Source organism: Molossus molossus, unplaced genomic scaffold (genome assembly GCF_014108415.1).
Source record: "Molossus molossus isolate mMolMol1 unplaced genomic scaffold, mMolMol1.p scaffold_m16_p_2, whole genome shotgun sequence".
Taxonomy (NCBI): domain Eukaryota; kingdom Metazoa; phylum Chordata; class Mammalia; order Chiroptera; family Molossidae; genus Molossus; species Molossus molossus.
The window spans coordinates 36,271,072-36,292,747 of record NW_023425355.1 but is presented as its reverse complement, the minus strand read 5'-3'; the positions used below and the strand labels follow the sequence as shown (position 1 = coordinate 36,292,747).

General features: G+C 37.1%; 1 protein-coding gene and 1 pseudogene across 1 annotated transcript in view; one reads left to right on the top strand and one right to left on the bottom strand.

Moving 5' to 3' along the window:
* The first annotated feature begins 1,275 nt into the window (after positions 1-1,275).
* LOC118635265 lies at positions 1,276-1,632 on the top strand (annotated as a pseudogene).
* An 11,802-nt stretch (positions 1,633-13,434) lies between these two features.
* The window catches only part of COL4A5 (collagen type IV alpha 5 chain), a 343,032-nt gene continuing 334,790 nt past the window's right edge, over positions 13,435-21,676 (bottom strand). Inside the window, exons 48-51 of the mRNA XM_036271049.1 lie at positions 18,030-18,207; positions 16,007-16,121; positions 15,513-15,685; positions 13,435-14,661 (exon numbers count right to left, since the gene is read on the bottom strand). Of these exons, the coding sequence (XP_036126942.1) occupies positions 14,580-14,661; positions 15,513-15,685; positions 16,007-16,121; positions 18,030-18,207 (548 nt within the window). The 3' untranslated portion in view covers positions 13,435-14,579. The remainder of the gene's footprint in view (positions 14,662-15,512; positions 15,686-16,006; positions 16,122-18,029; positions 18,208-21,676) is intronic.

The following is a 21,676-nucleotide window of genomic DNA, read 5'->3' as shown; positions in this document are numbered from 1 at the left end:
CCTCCCTCCCTTCCTCTCTGTCTGAAAATCAATGGAAAAATATCCTCAGGTGAGGATTGAAAAAAAGATATAGAATATATAGAAAACAAATAATAACATGGCAGTCACAATCCTAATTACATTATATGTAACTAAGTTAAAAAATACAACCAAAAGGAAGAGATTGGCATAATGGATATAAAATTGTGGTCCATCCATCTATGTGCTGTCCACAAGAGGCACACTTTAGATTTAAATACACAAATAGATTGAATGTAAAGGGATGGAAAAAATACACCATGCAAACATTTAGTAACAAAAGGAGAGATGGAGTGGTTATACTAATATCAAATAAAATAGACTTTTAAGACACAGAAAGACATTTTATCTGGGTAAAACGATGGATCTATAAAAAATATGACATTTATATGTATAATTTATTAATATACTCTATTTATATACAACATGAGGGTCCCAAAATACATGAAACAAAATATGACAGAAATGATTTGATGAATAAATAATAATGATAGTTAGAGACTTGAATACCCTATTTTCAATAAGGAATAGAAAAACTAGGCAGAAGATTAACAAGAAAATTGAAGAATTGACCCTGGCTGGTAGCTCAGTTGGTTGGAGTTTTGTCTCCATACACCAAATTTGTGGTTTGATCCCTGTTTAGGGCATATACAATAACCAATGAATACATAAATAAGTGGAACAACAAATCTCTTTCTCTGTGTGTATCAAATAAATAATTAAAAAGAAAAAGAAAACTGAAGATTTGAACAACACTATAAATCAACTAGACCCAACAGACTTATATAGAATGCTCTACACAACAAAGAATATGCATTATTCTAGAAAGCACATGGAATATTATCCAGTATAGACTATATGTTTGTCCATTAAAAGTCATGATAAATTTTAAAAGACTGAAATTGTACAAAGTCTGTTCTATGACCACATCAGAATTAAATTAGTAGCAGGAAAGTTGGGATGTTCACAAAAAACACATTCATAAATAGCAGTGTGAATTAAATAATACATCCTTAAATAACCAATGGGTAAGTGAAGAAATAAAGTGAATTAGAAAATGCTTCAAAGTTGATGAAGACAAAACCACAATATATGGAAACTTATAGGGCTCTTTGAGGAAGATATGGTTGCAGCTGCAGCAGAGCTCTGTCGCACCCACTCCTGCTCCTGACTCACCACTGTTTGCCCTCACCCTTGTTTGCTCTTACCAAGAAACAAGTTGGTCAAAAAGCTGCGCTGAAGCCATGACTTTTAAAAACAGTGGTGAAACCACAGGTGGCGATTCTCCAAATTATAATTACTCTAATCTGCCACAACGTAAAGTCTTTGTAAAAGATGTGCGCTGACTTGATCAGTGGAGCGAAGGAAAATAATCTCAAAGTGAAAGGACCAGTTCAGATGCCTACCAAGACTCTGAGAAACACTACAATAAAAATTCCCTGTGTAGAGAGTTGTAAGTATTGGGATGGGTTTCAGATGAGGAACCACAAGTGACTCATGGATTTGCACAGTCCTTGTGAGATTGTTAAGCAGATCACTTCCATCAGTATTGAGCCAGGAGTCAAAGTAGAAGTAACCATTGCAGATGCTTACAGCAACCTTTTAAATAATTGACTATCAGTTAAAAAAACAAACAAACAAATAAAAAAACAAACTTATAGGGTATGGCCAAAACAGTGTTTAGGGGGAAATTTATAGTTGTAAATGTATATATATTAAAAACAAAACAGAAAGACCTCAAAATCAATACCTAAGCTACTACTTAAAAAAAAACAAAAACACACACATAGAAGAACAAATTAAATCCAAAGCAATCATAAGGAAGGAAATAATAAAGATTAAAGTGGAAATCAATGAAATGGAAAGTGGGAAAAACAATATAGAAAATCAACAAAATCAAAAGTTGGTTTTTTAGAAACAAAAAACAAAATGAACAAACCTTTGGCTAGACAGACCAAGATAAGAGAGAAGACACAGTTTATTAAAGTCAGATATAAAAGAGGGAATATTATTACTGACATTTCAGAAATAAAATTGACTATATAAGAATACTATGAATAATTGTATCCAGACAAATTAGATATACTACATGGAACAGACAGATTTCTGGTACACAAACTACCAAAACTTACAAGAAAAAATGAAAAAAATGAATAGATATAACAAAGAGATGGAATAATTAATTTTTTTAAATCCCACAAATAAAAAGCCTAGGACCAAATAACTTAAGTGGTAAATTCTACCAGATGTTTTAAAAAACAATTAACACTAAACATTCACAAAATTTTCCACAAAAATAGGAAGAGGAGTCAAAACTTCCCAATTCATTCATCGAGGCCAAAACTTTATAGATACCAAAATTTCAATAGCAAAATCATAAAAAGACATAAAAAAACAAACAAAACTGCAGACCACTATGCATTATTAATATAGACATAACATTTTAAAACAATAAAATAACTAGCAAACCCAATTAAGCAACATATAAAGAGCATAGGACAAAATATAGTTTCACTGGCGTATTCGACCAAACCTTTAAAAAAGAATTAATATCAATCCTACTCAAACTACTCCAAAAAATTAAAGAGGAACAAATGTTCCCCAAGTCATTCTATAATACCAGTAATGTACTGATACTAAAGCTGTACAAAAACACTACAAAACTCTAGATCTAAGTCTCATATAAATATTGATGCAGAAAATTCTCAACAAAATGATATGAAAATAAATTTTAAAGCACATTGAAAGGATTATACACCATGATTAGGTTGGCTTTATACCAGAATGCAAGGTTTGTTCAACATATTAAAACCTATCAATGTAATACATGTAATTAATAGAATGAAGAAAAAACCCACATGCTTATCTCAATTGATGAACAAAAAGCATTTTACAAAATCCAAGAACCCTTCATGATAAAAACACTCAACAACTGGGAACAGAAGGGAAGTTCCTCAACATAATAAATGTCAGCTGTGAAAAATCACAACTAACATCATACTTATTGGTTAAAGACTGAAAGCTTTCCTCCTTGGATTAAGAACAAGAAAAAGATGTCCACTCTCCTTATTTCTATTTAATATTGTACTGGAGTTTCTAGCTTTATCAATTAGGCAAGGAAAAGAAATAAAGTGCATAAAGATTAGAAAGGAAGGCATAAACCTATTTCTATGGCAGAGGACATGACCTTATATATAGAAAATCCTAAGAAACCCACTAAAAACTATTAGAGCTAACAAATGCATTCAGCATATTTGCAGACTTCAAGATCAACATATAAAACAATAGTTGTATTTATATACACTAGCGATGAACAATCAAAAAAGAGAATTAAGGTAACAATTCCATTTATAGTAGCATATAAAAGAATAAAATATTTAGAAATAATTTAAACAAAAGTAGTTAAGACAGGTACACCAAAAATACAAGACATAATTGAAATAAATTAAAGTCCTATATAAAGTCATCCTGTGTTCATGCACTGGAAGACTTAGTATTGTTAAAATACAATATTTTCCAAAGCGATGTACAGATTCAACGTTATCTATCAAAATGCCAAGCTGGCTTTTTTTTTCTTGGAGTGACAATCTAATCCTAAAATTCATATAGAATATAAGGGAGCCTGAATAGTCAAAACCATTCTGAAAAAGAACAAATTTGGAAAATTCAAAATTGATCATTTCAAAATTGACTAAAAATTGCAGTAATCAAGGCTGTGTGGTACTGCCATAAGGTCAGCCATATAGATCAATGGAATAAAATTGAGAGTCCAGAAATAAATCCTTACACTTACAGTGAATTGATTTTCAAAAAGGTGCCAAAACAATTCAATGGGGAAAAGAACAGTCTTTTCAACAAATGATGCTAGAACAACTGGATAACTGAATGCAAAATAATGAAGGTGGACCCTTACCTCACATCATATATCAAAACTAACTCGAAATGAATAAAATATTTATTTTTTAAAATATGTTTTCATTGATTTTTTTAGAGAGAGAGAGGAATGGAGAGAGAGAGAAACATCAATGTGAGAGAGAAACATTGATCAGCTTCCTCCTGCATGCCCCCACTGGGGATTGAGCCCGCAACCCAGGAATCGAACCAGAATCTGTCAGTCCATGGGACATACACCCAATCCACTGAGCCACACTGGCCCAGCCAAAATGAATAAAATATTTAAATGTAAGTGTTAAAACTATAAAACCCCTAGGAGAAGAAAAGATAGGGACAAATCTTCATGGCCTTGGACTAGGCAATGATTTCTTAGATATAATACCAACAGCAAAAGCAAAAAAAGAAAAATAGATAAATTAAATTTCATTAAAATTAAAATCTTTTGTACTTTAAAGAACACCATCAAGAAAGTAACAAGACAATCTTCAGAATGGGAGAAAATATATGGAAATCACATATCTGATAAGGAACTAGTATTCACAATATATAAAGTATTCTTACAGCTCAACCTTAAAAAGGAAAATAACTCAACTATAAAATGGGCAAAGCACATGAATAGACATTGCTCTAAAGAATATAAGCAAAAGACTAATAAGCACACACACACACACATACACACAAATGTTCAGCATCATTAGTCCTTAGGGAAATGGAAAGCAAAACCACAGTAAGATACCATTTCACGCCCACTGGGATGGTTATAATTTAAAAGTGGAAAAATAAGTGGATAAACATGTGGAAAAAAATGAAACACTTGTGCATTGCTGTGGGAAAAATGTCAGTTTCTCAAGAAGTTAAACATAGAATTACTATATGACCAAGTAAATCTACTCCTAGGTATATACCCCCAAAATTGAAAACAGATATTAAAAAATACTTGTACACTAGTATCCCTAACAGCACGATACAAAACCATCAAAAAGTAGAAACAACCCCAAATATTAACGGGTGAACAAATAAACATAATTCAGTATATCCATTCAATGAATTATTATTAAACTTTAAAAAGACTAAAGTATTCATACACAATGTAGATTAACCTTGAACACAGTATGCTAAAAGAAAAACAAAAAAGGTCACATATTCTATGATTACATTTATACAAAACCTCCAGAATAGGTAAATCCATAGAAACAGAAAGCAGATTATTGGGTACCAAGGACTTCAGGGATTGGGGAGTATCTGCTTAATGGGTATGAGGGTTTTTTGGGATGATGAAAACATTTTGGAATAGATAGAGGTGGTGGTTGCACACATTCTGAATGTATTAAATCCACTTAATTTGTTCATTTACTGTAGTTTAATGCTACGTGAATTTCACCTCAATGAATAAAATAAAAGCATGAAATACAATGCTACGTGACTAAGCCATGAAAATATGCTAAGTGAAATAAACCAGGCACAAAATGTCATATATTGTATGATTCCATTTATACAAAATGTCCAGGTATGCTAATCTGTTTTTTTATCCTCACCCGAGGACATTTTTCCATTTTTTGTTCAGATAGAGAGGGGAGGGAGGGAGGGAGGGAGGGAGAGAGAGAGAGAGAGAGAGAGAGAGAGAGAGAGAGAGAGAGAGAGAGAAACGTCGACGTGAAAGGGACACATCGAGTGGTTGCCACCCGCACCACCCAACCAGGGCTGGGGACAAACTGCAACCGAGGTACATGTTCTTAGCGGGAACCGAACCCGGGTCTCTCTGGACCGCAGGCCAACGCTCTACCGCTGAGCCAAACTGGCCAGGGCACTAATCTTTTTTTTTTAATGTTTTTTTCCCCACTATTAATTTTAGAGAGAGAGGAAGGGAGAGATAGAAACATCAGTGAGAGATAACATCATTTGGCCACCTCCTGCATGCCTTACACTGGGGATCAGACCCACAACCTGGGCATGTGCCCTGACCGGGAATCGAACTGGCAGCCTCTTGGTGCATGGATTGACACTCAACCACTGAACCACACTGATCAGGCCAAGTACATTAATCTTTAGAGAAAAGTGGTTGACTAAGGCTCGAGAAAGAAACAAGGGGGCGTATAGAGAGTCATTGCTAATGGGTATGGAGTTTTCTTTTTGGATGATGAAAAAATGTCTAGAATTTTATAGTGATGATGTTTGTGTAACTTTATGAATATATAAAAAACGTTGAATTATACACAATGAGAGGGTGAATTTTATGGTATATGAGTGATACAAAGAATAAAATTGTATGTACTATTTAACTAAACATAATAAGGATCTAGGATAATGTTTACATTAAAGATGCAGTGTATAAAAACAGCACAATGATCAGGAGGGGGGTGTTCTAAATATACTACTGAAACATTTTTTAAAGCATACTTAAAATAGTATTATATAACTTGAACGTAGATTGTGAAAAGTTAAATATGTATTCCTAAACCGCAAAAGTCATTAATGAAACAAATAGTCATAGTTAACATGCCACAAAGAAGATAAAATGGAATCAGAAAAATGCTCAATCTAAAACAAGTTATTAAAAAGGGAAAAAATTAGTTTGATGACATCCCATTTGTTTATTTTTTCCTTTGTTTTTTTCTTTTTAAATTAATTTATTTTTGTGACAGATGCTTCTCCTTTTTCTCTCACTGATTCCCCCCACCCACTCCCTCCCCAACCTGTCCCCACCATTGTTGTCCATGTCCATTGTTCATAGATACATGCATATAACTTCTGTAGTTTATCACTCCCCCCAACCCCCTCTTCAGGGAATTGTCAGTCTGTACCCCACTTGCATGTCTCTGGGACTACCCCATTCCTCAGACTGTTATGTTCATCATATTCCACAAATAAGTGAGATCATGTGATATGTGTCTTTCACTGCTTGGCTTATTACACTTAGGATAACACTTTCCAGGTCCCTCCATGTTATCTCAAAGGACAAGAGATCTTTCTTTCTTAGAGCTGCATAGTACTCCACTGTGTATATGTGCCACAGCTTTTTTATCCATTTATCTACTGATGGACATTTGGGCTGTTTCCAGATCTTAGCTATTTTAAATAGTGCTGCTACAAACATGGGGGTACATATATTCTTTCTGATTGGTGTTTCAGGCTTCTTAGGGTATATTTCTAGAAGTGGGATCACTGGGTCAAATGGCAGTTCAATTTTTAATTTTTTGAGGTAACACCATACTGTTTTCCATAGTGGCTGCACCAGCAGTGTACTAGAGTCCCCTTTTCTCCACACCCTCGCCAACACTTGTTGTTTGATTTATCTCTTTTTTGTTTCTTGGTGAGTCTGGCTAAGGGTCTATCAATCTTGTTTATCTTTTCAAAGAACGAGATCTTTGTTTCACTGATCCTTTGAATTGTTTTTTGTTCTTCATGTCATTTATGTCTGCTCTGATCTTTACTATTTCCTTTCTTCTACTTGCTCTGGGGTTTTCTTTTTGTTTGCTTTCCAGTTCTTTAAGTTGTGAGGTTAGATATTCTGTTAGAAATTTTTCTCGCTTCTTGAGGTAGGCCTGTAGTGCTATGACCTTCCCTCTCAGAACTGCTTTCGCTGCATCCCATAGATTTTGTATTGTTGTGTGTTCATTTTCATTGGTTTCCAGGAAGTTTTCAATTTCTTCCTTGATCTCCAGGGTAATCCATTCATTGTTCAATAACATGCTATTTAGCCTCCATGTTTTCAAATGTCTTTGCATGTTCTTGTTGCAGTTGATTACTAGTTGCATGCCATTGTGATCTGAGAAGATGCTTGATATGATTTCAAGCTTCTTGAACTTGTAGAGACTTAGTTTGAGTCCTGACATGTGGTCTATCTTTGAGAATGCCCCATATGAACTTGAGAAGAATGTGAATTCTTCAGTTTGGGGGTGTAATTCTCTGTAGATATCTATTAAATCCATTTGATGTAGCACTTTCTTTAGAGTCTGTGTTTCCTTGTTAATTTTTTGTCTAGAAGATCTGTCCAGTGATGTCAGCGGGATGTTGAAGTCCCCTGCTCTGATTTTATTGCTGTCAATTTCTCCTTTAAAGTCCTCCAAAAGATGTTTAATATATGTTGGTGCTCCTATATTGAGTGCCTATATGTTTACCAAGGTTTTACTTTCCTGTTGGATAGATTCTTTCAATATTATGTAGTGGCATTCTTTGTCTCTAGTTCTGGTCTTTATTTTGAAATCTGTTTTATCAGATATGAGCATTGCTACCCCAGCTTTTTTTTTTTTTTTTTTTGCTTTCCTTTTGCTTGAAAGATTTTTTTCCATCCCTTCACTTTTAACCTATGTGTGTCTTTTGTTATGAGGTGGGTCTCTTGTAAACAACATATATGTGAGTCATACTTTCTTATCCAGTCAGCTACTCTGTGTCTTTTTATCAGAGCATTCAAACCATTCACATTTATGGTGATAATTGATATGTACTTATTTATTGCCAGTTTTGTTTACTGTGGTTCTATTTTCCTTCCTATTAATTACAGCAGTCCTTTTAGCATATCTTGCAGTGCTGGTTTGGTGTTAATATATTCCCTTAGCCTTTGTTTTTGGTCTGGAAAGCTCTTTATTTGACTTTCTATTTTGAATGATAGCCTTGCTGGATAGAGTAGTCTTGGATTCTGATCCTTGTTTTTCATGACCTCGATTGGTTCCTGCCACTCCCTTCTGGCCTGGAGTGTTTCTGTTGAGAAGTCAGCTGAGAGCCTTATGGGGTTTCCTTTGTAGGTAACCTGCTGCCTATATTTTGCTGCCTTTAAGATTCTCTCTGTCTTTAATTTTTGGCATTTTAATTACTTTGTGTCTTGATGTGGCCTGTTAGGGTTTTTCTTACTTGGGGCTCTCTGATTCTTGAACTTGAATGCCTTCTTCCTTTACCAAGTTAGGAAAGTTTTCTGTCATTATTTCTTCAAATATGTTCTCAAACCTTTGCCCATTTTCTTCCTCTTTGGGGACTCCTATGATGCAAATGTCATTACATTTCCAGTTGTCCCACAGTTCTCTTAAGCTATCTATTTGTTAATCATTTTTTCCTTTTGGTTTTCTGATTGGTTGATTTCTTCTACCCTGTCTTCTAATTCACTGATCCTGTCCTCAGATTCCTCTACTCTGTTGTTTAGTCCTTCCAATGTGTTCTTAATTTCTGCTCTGTCATTCTTTATTTCCACTTGGTTGGTTTTCAATGTTTCTATATCTTTACTCATGGTGCTGCTGTCCTTATGCATGCGTTTTAGCTTCTTCAAGATAATGGCTCTGAACTCTACTTCTGATAATTTGCTTAGCTGCATTTCATTGATCTCATCTTCGACAGAGTTCTCTTGTTCTTTCATTTGGGATTTGTTTCTTTGTTTCACCATTTTGGCAATCACAGTGGGTTTTGGAGCCTGACAAATTTTCCCTGTGGGTATTGGTGTTCTGCTGTTTGTGGCTCCCTGTACTGGGCTTGGATGAGCCTGGGTGGGCCCACATTAAATGCCACTGTCAAGTCTTACTTTCCTGGGTAGATTTTCAAGCCCAGAAAAAGTTCAGTTATCCTCTAGCTTTTTCCTGGTGGCTAGTAGTTTCAGTTACTCAGTGCCTTGAAATGTAGCCCTGGTGTTCTGCCTAAGAGGATTTCCAGAGTGTGGGATAGATGCTGTTTGTTAATGAGCCTCATTTTTTATTTCTTTGCCTCACCTGGGAAAGGCTGAATCTCTGAGGCGGGGGGGGGGGGGGGGAGCTGCTGCTTTTCCCCACAGCTTGGGGAAGGAGCACACTGGCCACAGTCCTTTGTGGTTGCAGTTTAGCAGAAACTCTGAGTGCCCTTCAAATCCCGAGTGGCCCCACAGAGTTCAAGCCCAGTCTGCCCTCCCTCTGCTGTAGCCAACAGTTGAGTGGCTGTGGCTATTTTAGTGCTCTGTCCTGGCTCTCTGCGCTGTGGAGCGGGCTTGGTCTATTCCACAGTGGCGCTGCTCATAGCTGAGAATGTGGCTGTCCTTGGGCTCCCAGCCCACCACTTTCTCGTGCCTCCGCTGATCCTAACAATGTCCCTGCTTATATGGTCCTGTCCTGCTGTTTTTCTGTTGATTTTTTCGGAGGATTTGTCTTTATATTAGTTGTAATTCTTTTTTGGTCTTGAGAGATCATCTTCGTGGCTTCTATTCACTACACTTCCTTTTCCACAACCTCTAAGCCTATCTTGTGCACAGCTGAGTCGCACAGGCCTTTCGGTGCCCCTGCACCCTGCAGATCCCGCTGGTAACTGGATCACACAGTCCCTCTGGGGACCCAGCTTTATTCCTGTTATGGGCTGCTGGGTTGTACAGGCCTCTCTGGTGCTTCAGCACCCCACAGGTCCCACGGGTAACTGGATGGCACAGACCCTGCTGGGTTGAGCAGGCCTCTCTGGTGCTTCAGCACCCCTCAGGACCCACAGGTAACTGGATCGCACAGTTCCTGCTGAGTGGCACAGGCCTCTCTGGAGCCCCTGCACCCTGAAGTTCCTGCAGGCAGGCAGCTGGATTGCACCAGTCTCTCTGGGGCTCTGGCTTCCCACTGCACTTGTGAGCTACTGGACTTCACAGGCGTCTGTGGAGCCCCAGGTCCTGCTGCTGGCGGCTGGGGAGTGCTTCTGCCATGTGGGGCTCAACTCCTGCTCAGCTTTTGCTGTAGATTTTGGGGATCGGTCTCATCTGCTGGTCTGTGCTTCTGTTGCCTGTGAATGGATGTCTGCTCCCCAGCCTCTGTTGCTGTGAATATATCTTGACTCTGATGAAGCTGCTACTATGAGGGATGGTGCTGAGCTCTGGGCTGTCCGCAGCTTCCGCGACTGGCACCTTGGAGCTCCACTTCTGTTCACTGGTCTGTGTTGACACACAGTGTCCACTGGTTCGATGGTGCCAGGTGCACTGGTGGATTCAGGTTGTTGGGCCATAGCTGCTCCCACTGCCTCCTCCCAGAGAAGACCTGAGATCTTCCAAAATGGTGGGACCTCCCCATGGTGAAGGGAGAAGTGCCCTGAAGGGCTGCTTACCACGGTAGCCGGCTGCTCCTGTCCACAGCACAGGAACCTTCTGCTCTGAGGCTCTGCAGTGCTCGGGTTTGGTCATCCACCTTCAAGTCCACTCACACTCTCTCACACACTTGCTCACTCTCTCACACACTCACCCTCCCTCCAGTCCTACCAGCTGCCATCTTTTTTGTCCTTTGTTTTTCTTGATCTAAGAGATGGATCTGTGAAAATTCTGCTACATATGATGTCTGAAATTTTGCTGCCAATGGTTTCTTCTAGGAATTTATTGTTTTCATGAGTTAAATTTAAGTCTATTATCTATTTTGAGTTCATTTTTGTGCATGGTGTAAGTTGGTGGTCTAATTTAATGTGTTTTTGCATGTATCTATCCAATTTCCCAACATCATTTATTGAAGAAACTGTCTTTACTCAACTAAAAAACTTCTACACCACAAAATAAACTAACATCAAAATGAAAATGGAACCCACTGTATGGGAGAACATATTTGTCAATGATATATTGGATAAAGGATTAATTTCCAAAATACATAAAATACACATACAACTCAACAAAAGGAAGAAAAACAATCCGATTAAAAAATAGGCAGAGGACCTGAAGAGACACTTCTCTAAACAGGACATACAAATGGTCAAGAGACATATGAAAAAAAGCTCAACATCTCTAATGATCAGAGAGGTGCAAATTAAAACAACTGTGAGGTATTACCTCACACCTGCCAGAATGGCTGCCATCAAGAAATCATCAAACAACAAGTGTTGGTGAGGGTGTGGCGAAAACGGGACTCTAGTACACTGCTGGTGGGAATGCAGACTGGTACAGCCACTATGGAAAACAGTATGGATTTTCCTACAAAAGTTAAAAATGAAACTTCCATTTGACCCAGTGATTCCACTTCTAGGCATATATGGTAGGAATCCCAAAACACCAATCAGAAAGAGTATATGTACCCCCATATTTGCAGCAGCACTATTTACAATAGCTAAGATCTGGAAACAGCCCAACTGTCCTTCAGTAGATGAGTGGATACAAAGCTATGGTACATTTACACAATGGAGTACTATGCAGCTGTAAGAAAGAAAGACTTGTTACCCTTTGAGATAGCATGGAGGCATCTGGAGATTATTATGCTAAGCGAAATAAGCCAGTCAGAGAAAGACATATGTCACATGATCTCACTTGTATGTGGAATCTAATGAATAAAATAAACTGATGAACAAAATAGATCCAGAGACATCAAAGTAGGGAACAGACTGACAGATCTCAGAGAGAAGGTGGAAGAGGGCAGGAAGAGACTAACCAAATAACTTATTTTCATATAAGCATAACCAATGGACACAGACAACAGTGTCATAAAAGGGGTGTGGGAGTTGGGAGGAAGGGGTCAATGGTGGAGAAAAGGGAGGACATCTGTAATACTTTCAACATTAAAGATACATTTTTAAAAAGTGAACAAATTACAAATGGCACAAATGGAAAACAAATAGCAAGATGATAGATTTAAACCAAACCTCATTAATAACCATATTAAATGGAGTCTACTAAAAGACAAAAACTGTCAGATTGAATAAGAAAGTGAGATCTAACTATATGCTGACTATAAGAAATACATTTTGAATATAAAGATATAAATAGTTTAAAAGTAAAATAATGGGGAAAAAAATAAACCTTACGAGCACTAACCCAAAGAAAACTGGATGGCTATATTGATTGCTATCTATGTAGATTTCAGAGCAAAAACTATTAATATTTAATATTTTCTTTATCATGTTACTATTATCATAATGATAATGAGATCATTTTATCTAGAGTCATAAATGTTTATGCACCTAATAACAGATCTTTAAAATTGATGAAGCAAAAACTGATAGAGCTGCAAGGAGAAAAGTTTTAGCACATTGTCATGCTGCTTGCTCAGAGAGGACTAAAGAAAATATTGGTTTCTCAGAGCAGAAGAATTATGTATTTGTGAAAATGACTTTAGGCTGTTATCTCTTTCTATTCCATGGGGGATTTTTCTGTGCTGCTACTGGTGTTAAGGTGAACAATAGCTGCTACATCTGAAAGTACACAGTCAACATAAGAATATATTTAAATCCAGTAATCTCAAAGCCTGGCTTCTTACTATACTGATTAGTGTAAGCTAAGCAGGGCTCTATTTTAGCTTAAATGTTTTCCAGTTAATTTTTAACCTTTCCTGCCTCTCTAAACTGGTAAGTAACCACATACTTCTTGGCCCAATTGGTTTGATGTGTTTTCATCTGATTCCCAGCCTAAATTTTTGCTGAAGGGAGACAAATAAGGAAAGTTTCTGTTTGTGCAATATGACCAATGGAGTTTATAGTTAGCAAACTCAAATTGCTTCTCTGTGTGCTTATGTATAGTAATGTAAATAAAATATAACTCCTACAAAAGACTACTTGTTGATGTGCAGACATACAGTCTATCTGTTAAAGAGCAGATTTTTACACATAGACTGAAGACATACAGAACAAACCATCCTTACAACATATGGTATCTTTAATGAAATTGATATTGGCAAGTCAAAAAACATTAAGTGAGAAGATCACAGCTTGGAAAATTAGGTATTCTATGACTATCTATAATAAAATGTTTAGAACATAAAGAGAAAGAAACATCAATTGGTTTTGTAATTGAAGAGAGAAAACTAACCAAGTATTGTCTTCCGAGTTGTACAAACAGAGACCACAAAAGAATAATTCTTGTATAAGAAGCACAGGGAAAAGAATGACTTTTTTAATATATTTTTGTTTCTCAAAATTATTTGAGAAAACTTTGCCTAAACAAGGGTGAGAAAAAATAAGATTTAAGAAATTTTAAAATGGGGTACATCTGGTATTGAGTGTCTTGGAGAATATAGCAAAAGAGAAATTGCTTCATTGGATATTATCACTTGGTATGTAACATAAACATTTAAAACTATGATTAAAGTGACTAAAATGACATATATTTTAGAAAGTGAAATAAGAACTTAGGGGATAAAACTAAAAATAAATTGACTTTCAATAGTAACTTCATGCAATATAAATGATCTCACTTTGATAAACATGGATATAAAATCCTACTGTCTGTACTCTAGGATATCTTACATTTTCTGTAAAGAGTGACTCATGTCAGGTCACATTTAAATGACTCAGTATTGTGAGTTAAAAGGCTGTTTACACAGTATACACATTCTTTACTTACAGAGCAAAATAAGTTTAACACTTTTATATTAAAAACTTTGGAATAGAGTAAGATTAGTAGCACCATGAAAAAGAATTCTTCCCCCAAACTGCAGTCTTTTATTTTACTCCATGTGATTCTTCTCTTAATTGAATTTTTAATGTGCTGTTTTAGTTACCGGGGAAAATATATAATGTTCACCTTATAATCCTTACAGAAAGTCATTCTGGACCCAAAAAGTAAATTCATATCTTTCTTTCTTTTGTAGAAAAATAATAACGACCTTGCTCTGGCACACTGTTGAGGTACATCTGAATCTTTGTGGTTACTAGTCAGCATGCTCTCTTGGTCATATACAGTAGCACCATTGTTGGCAGCAGTGGCAAAGTTGGGGAGAGTGAGACATGGCATCCTGGGAAATTATATATATATAGCACACAAGGAATTCTTCAAAATATTATGTCCTTTTCATGCACACTTGACATCGGCTAATACGTGTCCTCAAGTCTCCTGTTTTCAGTGTTTCTGACTGAGGTTTGCTGGGAAATAAGAAACAAAACAATCAGATTAGCCTTTTCTGTATTTCCATTTTATTGTTGGTTTAAATTCACACACAAACATTATTTTTGTTTTTACGAAGCTCTCTTAATGATTGAATGGTTAACTTTTGAACAACATGTTCAAGGGCAGTGCCTAATATGGCCTAAGAACAATTACTGGTAGGTATTTTTGTGACTCTTCTCCGCATCACTATTCTCTTTGTTTATTTGTCTCTCTCTCTCATACATTTTTCTATTAGTCCTAGGATCAGTGGGATCTGGGCAACTGATGAGAAATAAATAATAATATGTAATACATAAGAAATGCATAAAGATAATATGTAAGAAAATATTCAAAAGAAGCAACATATAAAAATATATTTAAAATAAAAAAAAAAATCCAATAGATTAAACTATCCTGAAGTACATGTGTTATAAGTGGTCTCCCTAATTTAAATGCTTGGATGAGAGGCTTGAAAACATCATGGAAAAATAGTTCATTGGACTGGCAGAGTGAACACAGATTATAGTTTTAATTCTTGGAATGGCCTCAATCTAGTTAAACAGCTGTTCACTTGTTACTGAGCAGGTCATATGACCTTTCTTTGCTTTGTTGTTTTGCTACTGAAGAATTACTACCAAGCCATCTCAAACCACACGTATCTACTATTAGTTAAGTTTGTGTATCTGATCTGAGTCAGGTATATGAGGAGAACAAGCAAGAATAAAGGACACCGTCCACTAAATTTTTAACATTTGTTGGGTGTAAACCATCCATGAATTGTTTTTCTTTTCCCTAGCATCTCTGAAGGAAGTTAAGGAGTTAAATTAAACTAAAGCCATAAGCTTACCTGAACATGTCTGACACATCTACAGTTGCCAGCCAAAAGCTGTAGGAATTGGCATAGTAGTTGCAGGTACCCCGCCCATGGCATTCAATGAAAGGAGCTGAACGAAACTCTTCCAAGCAGGAACCAGGGGAAGCCAGGGCTTGACCTGAGCCCTCTGCTCCAGCACTTGTATGCTAGAAAAGACAAGGGAATGTGCCATGACACTCACGTGCATACCTTAGTGAATACTGAAAGATATGTGCTGAACTTGCTAAAAATTCAAATCCAGTGAGGGAGCTAGGGCCACAGGTAAGAGAATAGTATCAACAAAAGTAATAGGCAGATTATAAAAATATGTTCTAGAAAATGTGTGAGGGGGAAAAAAGTGTTTGGAGAGAAGCTATTTGAGATCAAGCTTCTTACTATGCAAATGATAGGAATTCCTCATATTGGGAAGAAATGTTGATATGATGGATAGTCAGCTATTATGACAAAGACAAGGAAGCATTTCATACCATCATGAAGGAATAACCAATCCAGAGAGAATCCCATCCCTGAGGACAATGGGGAATCTGGATGGTTTGACTGTGAACCGCAATCACCACAGCTGGAGCTTCGCAGACTGCACATCTAGTAAGGGAAAGGAAGAAGGAATATAATCTACAGAGTGAATATGTGAGAAATAGCAGCCCCTCTTCTTTGGAAGCAACCCGGTGTAGAAGTCTATTAAGGTGTCTTCAATGCTCAGAAAAGAGAAAACGCACTTTGAGAATTGCTTTTTCATAAGCCCTGTCTCCCAATATTCATAACAAAGTTATAAATAAAAACTAAGCATTTTCAAGAAACTAAAGAATCACTGCTATAGCATTTTCATTTTCCATTCTGCCCTAAATTCATACTTGCTATAGTCAATGCCATAATTGTTGTAAGAGTTTGGTTTATTGTATTGCACACACTACTTGCTGTCAAAATGCCCAAATGAAAGGTAGACATTTAGTAATGCTGAAACTGTGGTAAAACAATATCTGGTAAACTAGAAGAAGACAAGAAACAGATGCTTTATCAATTCCCACCCATTATTTTGGTCCAAAGGTATTTATTAACAATTTGGTTTATCTGGAGAAGTACTACATATCCAGAATACTGGGCAGGTACCCAGGCACTTGGAGATGTGGCTTAAATCTATAATATCAAGTAAAACAGCAACAAAGTAAATACAGCTGAGACTACCAAATCTTTAATAAAGACCATGAGTGAACCCTTTGAAATACTAAAGTAACTTGGCAAAGTGTATCTATGAAACAGGAATACCTTCAGAGGACCTTTTACTCCCAAGAGGTAGAAAAGACAAAAATCACACACACACACACACACACACACACACACACACACACACACACACAGAGAGAGAGAGAATTCTCAAAGGATTTAAGCAAATGTATTTTAAAAAGGCACCCTGAATATGTTATTAAGAGAGGCTGGCCTAGGTTTAACCTTTCTATTCAAGGTAGAATAAAACTGGACTTTACAATGATTCATCCTGTATGGTTATTGGAGTCTTAGATAAATTGGGTTATGACCAGAATGAAAATGGCAATATCTAATATGCCTTGGAGATCAAGTTAAAGTAGGGTTTTAATGTGACAAAACTCTAGGAAATCTCTATTAATGGTACCACCCTCCTAATTGTTACTCATCCTCCAAACTTCAGCTATCACTTTCTCCTTCCCATAGCTAATCAATTGTCAAATCCTATCTTATTCTATTAAAGTGATACATTTGCCCATTAAAAGTTCCTACCAGGGTTATAGCAATATCTTCAATCTAACTGATCTCTCTACCTCAAGACTATCCCCTCTGTAATCCATGTTATACACCAATGACTCTACCAATGGCTCTGTATTCTTCCCTGAAATGAAGGTCAACAACTTTTCAGGGCTCCACATTATATGCCAAATAAATTCCAAACTAAAATGTCACACTGAAAGCCTACTACCATCTGGATCCAAGCTAACTATCAAATCTCCCTTCTCCCTATAAAACCTTTACAAGCTACATTCTAAATACATCAATCTACTACTTATTCCCATGTTCTCTGCCTTGTATGTTCTTCCCCTTAATAACAGCCTATGTCTCAAGTCTATGCAATCCTTCAAGGACTAACCAGTTCAAAACACATTTCTTCCATATAGTCACCCCAATTTCTCCACTTAGAATTAAACTTCCCTTTCCCTATGCTTTCATAACATTTTTACTAGATCTAATATAACACTTATCTCAAGCTTGATATATATTAAATTAATTTATATATTTGCCTAATGACTAGACTGTATGCTCTTTGTATATAATACTATGTCTATCATGGGGCATGGTCAAACAGATCACCAATAAATATAAATCAAACTAAATACTAAATCTAATATTATAAAGACACCTATATTCTACCTAAACTGGAAGAACTATTACTAGATTATTAGTTTTAGGCTCATTTCTGACTAGCTAAACTAACTGGGGACTGGAACAAGTCAAATGTCTCACCGACTAATGAATGGCTGGATGCTCTGGCCCTTTAAGGGCTCCATATTCATTGGCATGGGCTCTGGAGTGGAAAGCCAGTAAGAATAGTCATTTCTTGAAGCAAAGTTACAAACATTGTTGATGTTGCAGAACATGAAAGGCATGGTACTGAAGCGACGAAGGCAGCTACCGGCTGTCCCTAGAAAGAATTGGGGAGAAAATGATGAAGAACTTCATCAGGACAATACTTTAGTTTCTTTTAAAACAATAACAAGCAAACTTTCAAAGAAAAGCTTGCCCACATTTCTTAGATAATGAATATACAGGGGTTGGCAAAAGTAGGTTTACTGTTGTGAGTACATGAAACACAGTATTTCTTGTATAATTATTTATTAATTATTAGATTATTTTGCATATGAACAACTGTAAACTTACTTTTGCCAATCACTATACTTTAATTCTTCAATTATGACATGCACATTTACATACATTGTAACATTTCTAGAATCAGAACATATCTTACAATTTATAGATATTCATTGTGGTAGCTCATTACATGTTTCACAAAACAGTTTTTATACTGGTGTTGTCTTATGAAGAATATTGGGTGATTTATTGTGGACAAGTGACGAACAAAACAGCCAACACTATACTCAACGGGCAAAAACTAAAAGCATTTCCCTTAAGTACAAGAACAATACAGGAATGTCCACTTTGCCACTCTTATTCAACATAATACTGGAAGTCTTAGCCACAGCAATCAGACAAGAAGAAAAATTAAAAGGGATCCAGATTGGAAAGGAGGGAGTGAAACTGTCACTATTCGCAGATGACATGATATTGTACATACAAAACCCTAAACACTCTGTCAAAAATCTACTAGAGCTAAGAAATGAATTTGGCAAAGTAGCGGGATACAAAATGATCATCCAGAAATCGATGGCATTCTTATACACCAATAATGAACACTCAGAAAGGGAAACTAAAAAACAATATAATTTACCATTGCAACAAAATAAGATAAAATACCTAGGAATAAACTTAACCAAGGAGGTAAAAGACCTGTTATAAGAAAACTACAGGATGTTAAAAAAAAAAAAAAAAGGAAATAGAGGAAGATATAAAAAAGTGAAAACATATACTATGTTTATGGATTGAAAAAATCAACATCATTAAAATGTCCATACTACCCAAAGCAATCTACAGATTCAGTGCAATCCCTATTAAAGTACCAATGGCATATTTCACAGATCTAGAACAAGTACTCTAAAAGTTTATGTGGAACCATAAAAGACCCTGAATAGCCACAGCAATCTTGAAAAAGAAGAACAAAGTGGGAGGGATCACAATTTCACATATCAAATTATACTACAAAGCCACTGTAATTAAAATAGCCTTGTATTGGCACAAGAACAGGCATATAGATCAATGAAATATAACAGAGAACCCAGATATCGACCCAAGACAGTATGCACAATTAATATTTGACAAAGGAGGAAAAAGCAAACAATGGAGAAAAGATGGTCTCTTAAGTAAATGGTGTTGGGAAAATTGGACAGCTACATGCAAAAAAAATTGAAACTAGACTACCAACTTACACTATACACAAGAATAAACTCAAAATGGATAAAAGACTTAAATGTGAGGAGAAAAAATGGCGGCAGAGTGAATGGAAGCTACACAGACCAGCTCCCAGGACCAAACTGGATTTACAACAAAAATAAAGACAAATCGTCAGGATGGGGCAACCAAAAGACACCTTGGAGGACCACATAACCAAGGACACTGGTAGGCTTGCGAGGACAAGAGAGGGGGCTGAAAGCCTATGGTCCGAAACGGCCTGGGTGGGGACCAGGGGACTCAGCTGGGACCAGGGGACTCAGCTGGAAGCTGCTACCGCCTCGGCTGTGTCCCGCTACCGTGGCTGAGTCCTGCGAACTCGGCTGGGTGCTACGCCCTCGGCTGGTGCCACAGACTCGGCTGCCCTTGGCTGGAAGCAGCACCCTCGGGTTAAAAGTCCCAGGCGGCTCCACGATGCAGAGTCTGTACAGAGGCTAAATTGGCAGCAGCCACTCACCTTGGTCTCCGGCAGAGGGAGGGCAGACTGGACTGGAACTGTGTGGTGACACTCGGTTTTGGAGGGTTCTCAGAGTTTTGAAGAGTGCAGCCACACAGGACTGTGATCATCTTACTCCTTCCCAGGGCCCTGGGGAGAGGCGGCCTCACTTCACCCAGAGATTCGACTCCACCTGGTGGCCATTGAAATGCTAATTGAGGCCCATTAACAACCAGCAGCTGCCCCACCCTCTGGAAATCCTCTTATGCTGAGCACCTAAGGGAGTTTTTCAGACAACTCAGAAACCAAGGTTCTTCAGGTGACCTCTACTAATAGCCTCCAGGCAAAAAAAAGCTAGAGGATAAAGACCATTCCCTGGGCTAGCAACACTAACCAGGAAAGCTAAGACTTGATAGTGGTGTTTAGGTGGGTCCTCCCTGCCTCATCCAAACCCAGGAGAGGGAGCCACAAACAGCAGAACACCAACACCCACAGGGAAAATTTGGCAGACTCCAAAGCCCACTGTGATAACCAAAATGGTGAAAAACAGAAACAAAAGCCAAATGAAAGAACAAGAGACCTCTACTGAAGATGAGATAAGTGACGTGTAGTTAAGCAAGTAAACAGAATTAGAATTTAGAGCCATGATGTAGAGGAAGCTCAACAGCATGTGTAAGGACATGAGCACCATGAGTAAAGACATAGGAATGTTGAAAATCAACCAGCTGGAAATTAAAAACCGCCAAGAAGAAATGAAGAATGACATATCAGAAATGAAAAACACAGTGGAAGGTCTAAAAAGCAGAGTAGGGGTAGCTGAGGACCGGATCAGTGAATTAGAAGACAGTGTAGAAAAAATCAACCAATCAGAAAACCAAAAGGAAAAAATGATTAAAAAACAGGAAGACAGCTTAAGAGAACGGTGGGACAACTGGAAACGTAATAATATTTGCATCATAGGAGTCCCCAAAGAAGAAGAAAATGAGCAAGGGTTAGAGAATATATTTAAAGAAATAGTGACAGAAAACTTCCATAATTTGGAGAAGAAAGAAGGCATTCAAGTTCAAGAAGCACAGAGAGCCCCAAGTAAGAAAAACCCAAACAGGCCCACACCAAGACACATAGTAATCAAACGGCCAAAAATTAAAGACAAAGAGAGAATCCTAAAAGCAGCAAGAGATAAGCAACAGGTTACCTACAAAGGAAACCCCATAAGGCTCTCAGCTGACTTCTCACAAGAAACACTACAGGCCTGAAGGGAACGGCGTGAAGTAATCAAGGTCATGAAAAACAAGGATCTGAATCCAAGACTACTCTACCCAGCAAGGATATCATTCTAAATAGGAGGTCAAATAAAGAGCTTCTCAGACAAAAAAAAAAAAAAAAAAAAAAAAGGCTAGGGGAATACATTAGCACCAAACCAGCACTGCAAGAAATGTTAAAAGGACTGCTGTAATTAGCACGATAAATAGGAAGAAAAATAGAACCACACTAAACAAAAATGGCAATAAATAAGTACATATCCATAATCACCTTAAATGTAAATGGACGGAATGCTCCCATAAAAAGACAGAGAGCAGCTGATTGGATAAGAAAGCATGACTCATCTCTA